General features: G+C 40.6%; 1 protein-coding gene across 1 annotated transcript; it reads left to right on the forward strand.

The window, feature by feature from the left end:
- The first annotated feature begins 409 nt into the window (after positions 1-409).
- Positions 410-12,896, forward strand: si:ch73-290k24.5 (F-box only protein 41). Its single transcript, XM_026920376.3, has 14 exons — positions 410-590; positions 2,470-3,123; positions 5,437-5,647; positions 5,983-6,056; positions 6,281-6,426; positions 7,498-7,643; positions 7,786-7,869; positions 8,038-8,153; positions 8,308-8,460; positions 8,615-8,710; positions 9,267-9,385; positions 9,495-9,653; positions 9,738-9,853; positions 9,953-12,896. The coding sequence occupies exons 2-14, from the start codon at positions 2,480-2,482 to the stop codon at positions 10,028-10,030; spliced, it is 2,142 nt and encodes a 713-aa protein (XP_026776177.3). The 5' UTR covers positions 410-590; positions 2,470-2,479; the 3' UTR covers positions 10,031-12,896.
- Positions 12,897-13,794: the final 898 nt, after the last annotated feature.

Consider the following 13,794-nt stretch of genomic DNA (forward strand, 5'->3'; position numbering starts at 1 on the left):
CTAAACAGCCTGAATCCTCCTTTCTTTTCATCTCCAGAGCTGAAGATGTGTGCACCACCCTTTTCCAGAAACATCTGTGCCATTTCTAATTTAATGACATGCACCTAGACAGTGTGTGTCCTTGTGATAATCAATATGCATCATCCTGATCAATGTCGCACCACGGTTTTTTTTTTTTTTGTCCATTTCTAGTAACAGATTTCAATTTCCAAAACATGGAAACATCTTATGGCTAATACATTATTAGTTACACATTGTTGGTATCATCTATGTCTAATATACGATATACAATAGGTTATTATTTTATATTTAATACATCTAACACTCCCAGTCCTCAACCACTCCACATGCGCGCTCCCGTCCGACGTGCCGTGACGTCAGAAGCGACCCCGACAAATGAACGCGCTCTCGAGGAAGGGTTCCGGGGCTCTCACATCGCCTGGTCTTGAGCTAAAAAAAAAAAGAGGTCAGATACAAAGATGGGTAACGGAAGGATGTGTAAAAGGGTTGGGAGCCATTATAGCTGCAGCTGATGCGCTACGGTGCGTGTGTGAGGCGCAATGTGCGGGAGAGACACGCAGGGAAACTGAGTGAGTAGCCTACCGGATCAGTTTGTCCATTTTAAGCTGGCTGGTGAAGCAGTCGTCATTAGAAGTAGTCTATGTTTATGATATTATGAATTAAAGCTGAAGATTGGCTGGGTCGCGTTGCACTGTACTGGCGTCACTAATAAATTTAAGCCAAATGAATCCAGATGTGTCGTGATTGTTGCTCTAGTGACTAAATCATCCATACCGTATATAATGTATCATATTTTCGACTAATGGCTGCAGGTACATTAGAAATGATCATTGACTGAACAAACAAGAGTCATACCCATTCAAACACCAGCCTTATATATGATATTGAATAGCAATTTATTGTAAATAAATTCAAATTATATGTAAAAATGCAATTCTAGGAAACTACCCTAATAGACAGATCATTTATTTTGATCAGGAAACACAAAAAACAATGCCATATCCTTATCTATACTGGATAATGTAGAAATTAAAGTATCTTCCAGTTCTTCCGGGTTTGGGGGTTTGCCCAGTTTTGTGTCATCATAATACCCCTGGAAAATTAGCATGCTGTCCACATTCCAACAGATAACCAGAAAGTCTCTCTCTCTCTCTCTCTCTCTCTCTGTCTCACACACACACACACACACATGAGACTCAGGGGGATGACACCAAGACATGAATAAATAAGATGGATGGTGTATATACAGGTTTTGTAGAGAGTGTATGTGTGTTTAATTCAGTCAAGTGTGAGCAGAACAGAGAGGCATTAGTGTAAAGCCTTGGGAAGTGTTTTCAGGGGAAAGTAGCTACCGTATGCTCAAAAGTAGCTAGAAGTCTCCAGATGGCATCGTCGAATAATTAGCAATTTCGTTCTATCATTGTGATATTCTGAATATCGAAACATGTTCCAGGATGAAGGAAGACAAGTGCAGGACAGTCACTAATGTCTATAAAAGGCACTGGTTATAGCCAGCTTATATAGTTATATAGTTGACCATATTTGGGTAATAGAAGACCCTTCTTGTCTAATCAAATGACTCTTTCAAAATAAAACTGTTTGTACCTAAGCTAAGATTAACTAGTTAATACATAGTGGAATACTAATTACTATGTAATGGCCCAGTATTGGGCTTGGTCTTAGACATCACCCGCATATTGTACTCCAAATATAATGCACGCACACAAAGAAAAGGAGGTTGTGTGTTTTAATGCTTATTTCAGACCTACTCTTATTAGAATTAGACAGCAAATAGGGGGTGAAGATGGAGCACTGTTGCCATGCTGTGCTAAACAGAAGACATAGTCTGACCTATTTACTGTTCTGCTCTTTCTCCACTGAAAGTAGATGCATGGGGTTAGATAATATGGCAAAGGAGAGGTAATGCAGGAAATAGAGGGCCAGAAGTATGTACGTTAGGAGGCATAGCACAAAACGCAATAGCTGCAAAATGCCATGTCCTGGCCTAGATGTTTCATTGCCAGTAGTGAGGTTGATCAGCTCAGATAACCATCTGCAGAAGCAGTAGAATAGGTAACATGCTTGGACAGCGTACATCTGGGTGAAGAGCTCCATCTTGTGAGACCACTAGTGAAATGATACAAGCATCGTACAAGTGTGGCCAAAAATATTTGCTCTATCATTGATAGAAGGATGTGGCTAGATAGATAAAGCTCTCCTCTGAGAGTGATAAGCTGCTAAATTCTGCCTTGAAATGTGCTTAGAGAATTCTGTCTGGAACTTACCACTTTATGGGCCACATCTCATAACTGCAGCATCTGCTCTGCCTCCTTTTTCCCTAATAGGCAATTCTCAAGGCATACATAGTTTTAAAAGAGGGGACAGGTTGTTTGGGTGAAATGCGAGAGCTTGTCAGTGTTTTACTTGTAATTGTGATACACCTTGCAGGCAAACAAGGATGTCGACTGCTGCGGAGCAGCCAAAGCATTGCCCTGACTGTGGAGAGCTGTGCGGTTTTGGGGATGTACTGAAGACCCACACATGCCAAATGATCTGTCTGACTCCAAGACGGAAATCTGAAGGGGCTGTGATGGCTCTTCCTGCCCAGACACAGAGCACTTCCTCCCTGGGGAACAGTGAGCTCAGCCAGCCCTTACATCTGGAGCTCCTGGATGCACTGAGCCTGGCTCCTTCAGCCACTGCTCCTCTGGCTCAGCTGCTTGTCCACCAGTGCACTCCCTCAGTCCTGTCCTCCACTGCCTCTCCCCCACTCTCTCCGTTCTCCAGGCCTGAGCGAGCACTAGCCCAGATGAGCACACCATGGCTAGCCAGGTTAGCCATGGAGGCTGGGCTCCAGCAGCTGACTCTGGAGGTTCAGGAGCATGTGTCCATGCGGCTGGGGTCCTTGCAGGAAGAGGTGAAGAGGAGGAGTGCGGAGGTGCACAGGGCTCATAGAGAAAGTGAGAGAATGGAGAAGGAAAAGCAGGAAGCCGAGGAAAAGGCGGCTGAGTTGGAGCGCCAGGTGGAGGTTTCTGTGGAGATGCTAGCAAGCCTGAGGCAGGAGCTGATGGAGCGGGAAGAGGAGCTCAGCCTCAAACAACAGTAAGTGTATTAGAGATGGACAGGTATAAAATGTTATGGTATGATAACCATAACTCTTAATGTCAAGGTTTTGGTCTGCTTAAAACTTTTTGGATTTTTGATATTTGATATCTCTTATTGGGAGCATTTTATGACAAATTTCTAACCATGCTAAAATATTTCTTTAATATACCCACTGAGGGTGTTAACGGAGGAATGGTCAAGATATAGACTTGTGAGTGTTTTCATTGCTGTTGCAATCAACCCCAATGCTCTTATCCAAAAAAATGTTGAGGTAGTTTGGATAAATAGAATTGAGGTAAAAGTCAATTCCGTCCAATAGTCAACCAGGTGTGGGATAAGGATCTTTCTCAAGGGCCTAATAGCGTCTCTCTGGCAGTCCACAGCGTCAAACCCACAATTCCCCCAGGACCATGACAGAACCATAACCACCAATTTTCCACTTTACCACTCTATTAGCCACTTTTTACCTGACAGTAACATTGGTTAATAAAGGGTGATAGCATCACCAGAATTGCTCTGAAGATCTTGGAAAGCCGTAAGGGAAAGGAAGGTGTCCAAAACATTTAGACTATCCATTGCTAAAGGGGAGAAGAGAAGAGAAAGAAAGAAGGAAAGAAAGAAAGAAAGGCAAGTGTAAAGCAGGAAGTTTAAAGCTAAAGAGATTGTATTAAATCAAGTTCAGATCAGAAGTTGGTGTTGAATGTGATAAGATTGAGATGGTAGTGAGTGACTATTGTGAGTGATTATTTCTGTTTCATTTTTCCTCACTGTTTTCTCAGCATATGTCTGAAACAGCACAGGCCGCCCTCGCTGCAGCCTGTAAAATTGCACGGTGCTGGAATTAACATCTTGTTGCCATGGCAGCTTTTCTCAGGGCTTTACTTGTTTTTGTGGGCGTCCGCTTCACTGCCTGTAGAAATGCACTTTGACAGGGCAGATGGGCAGAACCACAGGGCGCTGAGTGGCATGACTCGACACACTCTGCATGTGTGTCTGTGTAAATAGGTCACTGAGTTCACAGTCTTTGTTCTTTTTATGGAAATGGGTTGGCAGTGTATCAACACAGACAGCCATATACAATATATTACTAAAGACACGACATAAAAAAGTTTTCTGCTTTGAGAAGCCTTGTTCAGCTGATAGTGAGTGTGACTGTAGTCATGAATGTGTTTGAATGTGTTAAATCTGTTCTGATAAACGGTTGTGTGTAAGGAATATGACAAGGCGGGAATTTGAAAATAGATGGAAAATAGTTGCTTTTACCACCATGATGTTGATTATTTTAATAAAACAGCAAATCCCAATGTTTTAATCCTCTTATAGTGGAGCAATTTGCCAACAAGTGCATTTTTTATTAATTAAAGATGACACATCGTACTTTTTATCCATTTATAGTTATATTTAATAGACAAGTTAACAGACAAGTTAGTTCCTGTTAACACTTACATGCAGCCAAACAGTCTTTCTCTCACCAGCCTCAACCACAATGCACTCTATCCTGAGGGCATGTTGGAAAACTTGCAGTTACAGCTTTACCTCTGAGTGTTACAAAGAGCTGACACTGGAGACTCCTTCCATAAATGTTAAATAAACGTCTCCTTACAGAAAACGTCACTATATCAATGATTATACGCTATCTAATCCGTTTATATGGAGCATCCACCATACGAGTCACTAGTTTTGTTTTGATATTGAGTCTGTCTCCGCCCCCTGTCTAGTGATTGGTTTGTTCCCTGATTGTGCTCACCTGTCCCCAGTTCAGCTGAAATTAGTTTTCTATTTTCAGACATGGGCTACTTACACAAACACTTCCACATTACAAAGAAAAAGGGCACGTGTGCTTCCAGCTTGTCCACTATAATGACAATGCCATGATATTACACCCGATTTCTGCAGGAGCTAACGAGGAGCTACATATATGATCATTCATCATATATGTAAGAACACATGCAAAGCTGTTTTTAGTAAGCTGAAGAACACTTGCAAAGCTGTTTTTAGTAAGCTGAAGAAAGGCATCAGAATGTATGTTTCACCGTATATACAACTATGAAGGTAAGAAAGCATCTATTAATAGAAACAAACAACCAATGATGTGATTGTTGGATTAGCCTGAATAAACACTACACTGATCTTGCACCCTGCCTCAACTTACCACATATTACACTGTAATTATCATCTATTCATCTTGGCATTACTTCAGTTCAAGTAAAGATAACATGAGGAAAAAACCTTTCATACACCATGCACTGAAACTGCTATTTAAATTTAATGCTGTGTGTGTGTGTGTGTGTGTGTGTGTGTGTGTATCAGAGAGGTTTGTGATTTGGACAGGTTTGTCCAAGAGACCGCTCTGAGGGAAGCGAGCGCTAAGATTCGCCTGCAGAGCTTCATCGAGAATCTGTTGGAGAGAGCAGAAAGAGCAGAGCGACAGCTGCAGGAGCTGCACACACCCTCACACACACACACCGACATCACATCACCTGATGGATCCTTCACAGCTGCCGGAGGAGCATTTCACCGGGTAGGAGGGCTCACATCTAGCTTATTTAGCATAATAAAAAAAGCATTTAGTTAACCAAAGTGCAGGATTTCTGGCTTAAAGGGCAGCACCGGTAGGTCTGTGATACTAGGTATATGTCTAGTGTTTGGTTGGAAAAGCAATCCAGAATTTTTTAGACAGTGATATCTTTATCTTCTACGCCATGAAAATCATCATGTATAAATTTCATATCATCACAAGGCTGCTCCATTGCATTGAGTGCAGATTTGTTCTTTTTTTCTTGAATATGTCTTGTCATAATCGCCAAAAGTATAACATACCTTTATATTAATGTATCTTTATGTCCCCTCCTCTAGAGGAGCTACAGCGAATCAGGGATTTCCAGGTGTTGCTATTCACGATGTGATCACACAGGAAGTCCAGTTCACAGGTAATAATAACATCCTGTGTAGGGCATGCATGCATCTTTGTGTGTAAAACATTTTTTGTGTATTACACTGTTGTGTTTGAATGAGTAGTTGTGCCTCTGTTAGCCCTGTATTGTCTCCTGTGTGTTGGAGCACTGTCGATGAACTTGACTTTCTTTAAGTCTTAATATAAGTCTGATGATAAGTTTGCTCATTTTATATATGTGTGTGTGTGTGCTCTAATCAGGTCAGGGGTCTGTGAAGTGCTTCGTGAGCCACAGTGTTACCAGAGGAACCCTTCAGACACGGAGGCTGATTCAGACAGCTGGTCTGTCTATAGCACCGAGTCACAGGAGGGTCTGCAGCAGCATTATAGAACATACAACAAGAGAGGTAACACTAACACACACATGCACACACACAGACACACACTTACTAGTAGGGGTGTAATATTCAGGCTTCCTACGATACGTTGTGATGTTGATTCATAAGGCAACAATGCAATATTTGACAATACCACCGATTCTGCTACAAAACAATACGATTTCGATTCATAAGGCAACAATTCAGTGTTTGGTGATACTACAATACAACACAATTTTGCTTCATAATGCAACAATTTAACATTTGACAATACTACTGAATCTGATACAGTACGATTGCAAGGATTCAATAAAGCAAGTCATAAAGCAAGGATTCAATATTTGATGATACCACAGAATCTGATAGAATAAGATACAATACGATTTTGGTTCTTAAGGCAACAATTCGTTATTTGATGATACGACTGAATCTGCTATGATACGATTCCAGTTTATAACGTAACAATTCGTTATTTGATGATACGACTGAATCTGCTATGATACGATTCCAGTTTATAACGTAACAATTCGTTATTTGATGATACGACTGAATCTGCTATGATACGATTCCAGTTTATAACGTAACAATTCGTTATTTGATGATACGACTGAATCTGCTATGATACAATACAAATCCCATTCATAATGAAGCGATTAGAGTTTTGATGATACCACCGAGTCTGCTTTGATACAATATGAATCAGATTCATACAGCAATGGTTCGATATTTGACGATACCGCTGAATCTGCTATGATGCGATACGATACGATTCATAACGCAACAATTCGATATCTGGTGATACCACTCAATGTGATATGATAAGATATGATATTATTCTGGTTCATAAGGAAATGATTCGATATATGAAGATTCCACTGAACCTGCGAATATACGATTCCAATGCTTAAAGCAACGATTCGATATTTGATGATACCACTATATCGGCTACAAAATCTTTTTCTGGTGACTAAGCGGAACATGTACTCTCTGTTACAAAACACTGACACTGGAGACTCCTTCCATAAATGTTACACAAAAACGTCACCATCGTGATGTCAGTGAGTAGATGTTTCATCTGCCTGTGTTGTTGGATGTGCACAGATAACACCTCCTTCCACTGCCACCCGCTCCGTCATGGCAACAGGCCTGACCGATCAGTAATGTGTTCAAAGCGAATGAAGAGGAGGGCGTGGCTTTTCTGCGTCTTTCCTTACCTGGACACACACTCGCTCCTCATTGCTGCACAGGTGTGTGTTGTAACTTTACACTTTTGACAATTTAAGAAAGAAGGAAGAAACAGGAAAGAATTTTATATGAATCCTAAAGACACTGGCGGGTATGATTTGTGTTTTATGTCTTTTAAGAAAGGTGTGTGTGTGTGTGTTGTAGGTGTGTAAGGATTGGTGGAGTGTTGCCCGTCACCCTGCAGTGTGGACCAGAGTAACACTAGAAAATAGCCGCATTTCATCAAAGGTATGACAATTCTGTATAAACACACAAACACACACACATACCCGTCTATATTTGATTATAAAATAATCAATTTAAGTTCTGTGTTTTACCTTCTGTACATTGTTATAATGTCATGTGTGTGTGTGTGTGTGTGTGTGTGTGTGTGTGTGTGTGTGTGTGTGTGTGTAGTTTATGTCAACTATGGCTCAGTGGTGTAGTCGGACACACACGCTCATTCTATGCCACCTAAAACCTCGCTCTCGTGCCAAGAAAGAGAGTAAAGAGGAGTATCTGAAGAACACAAGGTATATATATATGCACACACACACACACACACACACACACACACACACACACACAAACAAATAATTTTTAACACAAGGCACGTGAATATCCACAGCAAGACAGACTGGCATGCACAGACACACATACTGTTTCTCCTTTTCCTCCTTTTTATAGAGGGTGTCTGGAGGAGGGGCTGGAGGCGGTGCTAAGGTCAGCAGGGCGGAGTCTTGTGTCTTTGACCATCTCTCATTGCCCCAACATTTTGACGGACAGGACACTGTGGCTTGTCAGCTGCCACTGCAGAGCTCTGCAAAGACTTACTTACAGGTGAATATCAAACTTAAACACACACATATACACACACTCATACATGGATACACACAAACATGTTTGCATATCAGACTACAGTGTGTGTGTGTGTGTGTGTGTGTGTGTGTGTGTATATGTGTGTGTGTATCTGGTGCTGTATTTGTGCTTTTAGGAGCTCATCAGATCCTGTAGGTCAGGAGGTGATCTGGGCTTTAGGGGCAGGATGCAGAGACATCACCAGCCTGAACATCGCACCACTACAGCCATGGTGAGTGTTCTTCATCATCATCATCATCATCACCAACCTGCACACTGCATCACTACAGCCATGGTGAGTGTTCTTCATCATCATCATCATCATCATCAACACCAGCCTGCACACTGCATCACTACAGCCATGGTGAGTGTTCTTCATAATCATCATCATGATCATCATCATCATCATCACCACCACCAACCTGAACATGTAACTATTACAGCCATGGTGAGTGTTCTTCATAATCATCATCATCATCATCATCATCATCATCATCATCATCATCATCACCACCACCAACCTGAACATGTAACTATTACAGCCATGGTGAGTGTTCTTCATAATCATCATCATCATCATCATCATCATCATCACCACCAACCTGAACATGTAACTATTACAGCCATGGTGAGTGTTCTTCATAATCATCATCATAACAATCATGATCATCATGATCATCTTCAGCATCATCATCACCATCTTTATCTCCAGCCTGGACATCACTAATAATATGGATGAATATGGATATAATCTGTGGATACAATCTTTGCCATGTTTCTTCTCTCAGCCAGCAGCCCAGTCGCTTTAGTAACCGCTGCTTGCAGACGATTGGCCGGTGTTGGCCTCACCTGTATCAGGTGGGAGTGGGCGGAGCTGGCTGTGGTCTTCAGGGATTAGCCTCTTTGGGTGAGTGATGAGAACGGTGACATTAGATGCTAAGATGTTAAATATATATTTAAAGTTATTTTTTTCCATTCTCTGTTACACATATTCCCTCTCACTCCACTGTCCACAGTGAGGAACTGCTCCGGTGTGTGTGTGTTGGAGTTGGACCACATGAGTGAGATGAGCCAACAGGGGGCAGCAGAGCTGTGCAGGGAAGGACTACAGCAGTTACACACACTCATCTTCAACTACACACCTGTTACTGCCAAAGCCATCCTGCACTTCCATAGTGAGTAGTGTACACACACACACACACATAGACACACACACATTATATTTCTCAGTTGGATTTTCCACATCACTCTATTTCCAGGTGTGTGTTTGAAGCTGAAGTGTATCATCGTGCTCATGAGTTCTGCTGATTACTTTGACGACCCTGAGAGTGAAGAAGCGAAGAGAATTTTTAGTGAGATGGTCAGCAGCCTGCAGGTCATACAGATGTTTCTTTTTTCCCGAATGTTCTGTGTTGTGGATTATTCGATGAGTTGAGGAATTTTTCTGACTGATTCTTCTCCTTACCCTCTTTAGGCACTGAAGAAGAGACCTGGCTTGTCAGACATCCTTCAGGTCAGAGTGGACCAGCGTGACATTCTACCTGACTCTTAAAGAAACCAAATATACACACACACACACACAACATCCTACCCACGGCCCAATTGTACCTAATGTAAAACTAGAACAATGGGAAACAGCATCAGGATTGGGTTATACTGTAATGTTTAATGTATAACAGTAACACACACACACACACACACACACACATACACACACAAACTTCCTGCACATTTTTAGACCTTATTCTCCTTGCATAGATACACACCTACACCTGTATACACATAAACACACACGCGCACACAGATACACACCTACACCTGTATACACATAAACACACAAACACACATATGCACACACAGATACACACCTACACTTGCACTCATACGTAAACACACACACTTACTGCACTTTATTCTCCACACTCAGATACACTCCTACACCTGTGCACACATACAAACACACACACTTACTGCACATTTTTAGATTTTATGCTCCACACACAGATACACACCTACACCTGTGCGCACATAAACTATAAACTGCAAGCTGTGTTGCCACGATGTTGGAAGCACACAATTGTATAGAATGTCTTTGTATGCTGTAGCTTTACAATTTCACTTCACTGGAGCTAAGAGGCTCAAACATGTTCCATGTTTGTTTATATTTTAATGTCTAACATTGTGGTAACGTGGTAACACACACACACACACACACTGCACATTTCTAGTCCTTATTCTTCGCACACTGATACACTCCTACACCTCTGCACACATACAAACACACACCAATACACACACAAGTCAACATCTATTCACCCACACATATACACAAAACATAAACACACACAAAAACACACACACACTGCACTTTATTTTCCACACTCGGATACACACCTATACCTATGCACTCCCCCCCTACACACACACACAAACATGCTAAACATTTTTAAACGTTATTCTCCACACAAAGATACATACCTACACCTGTGCACCCAGACATAAGCATGAAAACACAAATACACACACTGCACGTTTTAAGACTTTATTCTCCATGCATAGGTACATTCTTACACCTATGCGCACACACACACACACACACTTACTGCACTTTTCTCCCCACACTCAGTTGCATTCATATACCTATGCACACACACACACACACACACACACACACATACAAACTTACTGCACTTTTTTCCCCACACTCAGTTGCACTCCTACACCTATGCACACACACACACACTTACTGCACTTTTTTCCCCACACTCAGTTGCACTCCTACACCTATGCACACACACACACACACACACACACACTTACTGCACTTTTTTCCCCCACATTCAGTTGCACTCCTACACCTGCACACACACTCACACACAGGCTTCTAATTTTGTGCCACAACATTTGCCAGTGATTCAGAGACCCACGTTGGTTTCATGCAAAACGAAGACATTTCAATAACAGGAAGTCCGAGTTCAATAAGAGGAAATATGTCTTTAGGTAATGACATCACTCAGACTGGATGAATTAATGTATTCTTCCTGTGTTGTTTTGATTTTCATTTCATATCACACCTATTCAATGGTGCGAACTCACTTTTTTTTTCCACTTATGCGGTTTTATGCAGAGATCTGAGATATTACAGTCTAGAGTCTGAGAACAGAATACACTACTCTCAACTGATTGGATAAGAGAAGTGCTTATTAATGCAATAGAAATCTGTCATATAGACACGTGTAGTGGTTATAGGTCTGTTTATTTGCTTTAAGAAGTTATTTTCTTAATCAATTTGACAATCAGCTTCCTTGGTATTAAACTTTTTAAGTGCTTCCAAATGACTACTGATTCTTTAACGAATAGCAAATAAAACTGAGCAAAATTCTAACACTATCCTGGTGTCAGTGCAAGACTGAACATCCAGTAGCATGAAGGTAATCGTTTTGTTTGTGGACTTTGTTTAATTTATAATGTCTTCCGATGAGCACAGTTAGTGAAAAAAAAATTAAAAGAGAATACGTTGCGTGATCTGTATTCAGATGTTATAATGATCTACGGTGTTCCTGTTACAAGTGTAAAAGATTTGTCATCTCAAGTGCTTTATGTAAAGAATAAACCACTAGGGGCACGCTGTTATAGGAAAATAATCAATGAAGAGATGGTGTGATGAAGCAGAGTTACTGTTACCACCTTAAAGTTTATTTGTTATTTTATAATAACAGCACATCCTGTAGTGTTTCATTCCTCTTATACCACAGCAATTTTCCGACAATTACAATTTTTATATTAATTAAAGAACAACACGTCATAATTTTTATCCATTTATAGTCACATTTAATGTTGTGGAACCTCTACAAAAGAAGTTAGTTCCTGTTATCACTTACATTATAGCAACTCTAAACAGTCGTGTTACCAAGAAACCACAAAGCACAAAGTCCTGGAGATGTTTCTGAAAACTTAAAGTTACACAGTGTTAGAAAAAAAAACACACACTGGAGACTCCTTCCATAAACGCTAAATAAACATATCCTGACAAACATATCAACTATTCACCATACCAATGATTAGACATTTTTAAATCAGTTTATATGAAGCATCCACCACACAGTCCCTGTGTTAGTTGTTACTATAGAAACAATAACGTAATAGAACGAGCGCATTACTGTAATATAAACTTTGCTGGCACAACTGTAAGAATTGCTGTTATAGAAAATGAATAAAAAAGCCCTAACCAATCAGATTTGAGAATCCAACAGTGCTGTGGTATAAAATGTTATAGTGCACAACAAATGTCAGACACAACTGTTATTCAGACGAAATTGTATACAATCCCGAATAAAGTACATTTTCTCATGTTTTGTGAATATTGTAGTAAGACAAAGAAATAAATGTCAACACTCTCAGCATTTTCAACAGTTTTATGAATTGTTCTGGGTCAGTTTTCCTTTAAGAATAGTTTGTTGACTATTCCATAAATTGACATGTAGTATAACAGCTGACAAGTTCGAATCCCGATGATGCCACAACCATCTGTGGTTGGGAGTCAAGATTGGCTGTCCTCTCTGGGTGGGAGGGGCATACTCTCACTTCTGTCAATCAGAGCGACACTAGCCAATCTTGAGCGCCTTTGAGCTCATGTATGCAGAAGAGGGTAGACAGCTGCATGAGCAGCAGCATGCATTTGGCTGCTTTCATTATTGGTTTCATTAGTGTGTAAAATAAACATTACACAATGATTCAACAATACTACAACATGAGAAACATTATCTTTTCTCCAACAAAAACTCTTCTTATTATACTATATTACGTTACACATCTTTTTTGTAAATAGTATTTTCTCTTTAAAACGTGTGGCAAACATAAAGACATAAAGAATATTTAAAATGATATATTGCTGCCTTTGACCATGTTCCTGTTCCTGTTTCCTTGGGGTGTCAATACTATGTTGCACACATAAGATAAAACCTCTTTTTCATCTGTCACAATGTATAAAACAAGGAGATTTTAACGGCAGAGGTAGGTGACTGTTGACCTGCAGGTAATGAATAAAGTGAAATGCCACAAGCAAATCTGGAATTGGTGAAAATTTGGCAGGAAAGTACGCAATGTATGATAATGACAGTAATTACACAAACATACACAAAAACTTAGTACACAAACTATGCTCAATGCCTAGTTTATACACAAGCAATGCTCAGTGCAACGCTGTGGGAGTTATAAAGGATGGCGCCAGTGAAACATTTGCTGAGGAAGCTCACATGCTGGATGTAAGATATATGGTATGAAGTGCAACATGGCGTCACCTGTAGATGGTGCCCT

Source organism: Pangasianodon hypophthalmus, chromosome 16, assembly GCF_027358585.1.
Source record: "Pangasianodon hypophthalmus isolate fPanHyp1 chromosome 16, fPanHyp1.pri, whole genome shotgun sequence".
Taxonomy (NCBI): domain Eukaryota; kingdom Metazoa; phylum Chordata; class Actinopteri; order Siluriformes; family Pangasiidae; genus Pangasianodon; species Pangasianodon hypophthalmus.

Bases quoted from the DNA above. Each gene is read 5' to 3' on its own strand.
- si:ch73-290k24.5 (XM_026920376.3), top strand. From the start codon at position 2,480: ATGTCGACTGCTGCGGAGCAGCCAAAGCATTGCCCTGACTGTGGAGAG. The intron at 3,124-5,436 runs GTAAGTGTATTA...TGTGTGTATCAG, and splicing joins GAGCTCAGCCTCAAACAACA to AGAGGTTTGTGATTTGGACA. The intron at 6,057-6,280 runs GTAATAATAACA...TGCTCTAATCAG, and splicing joins ACAGGAAGTCCAGTTCACAG to GTCAGGGGTCTGTGAAGTGC.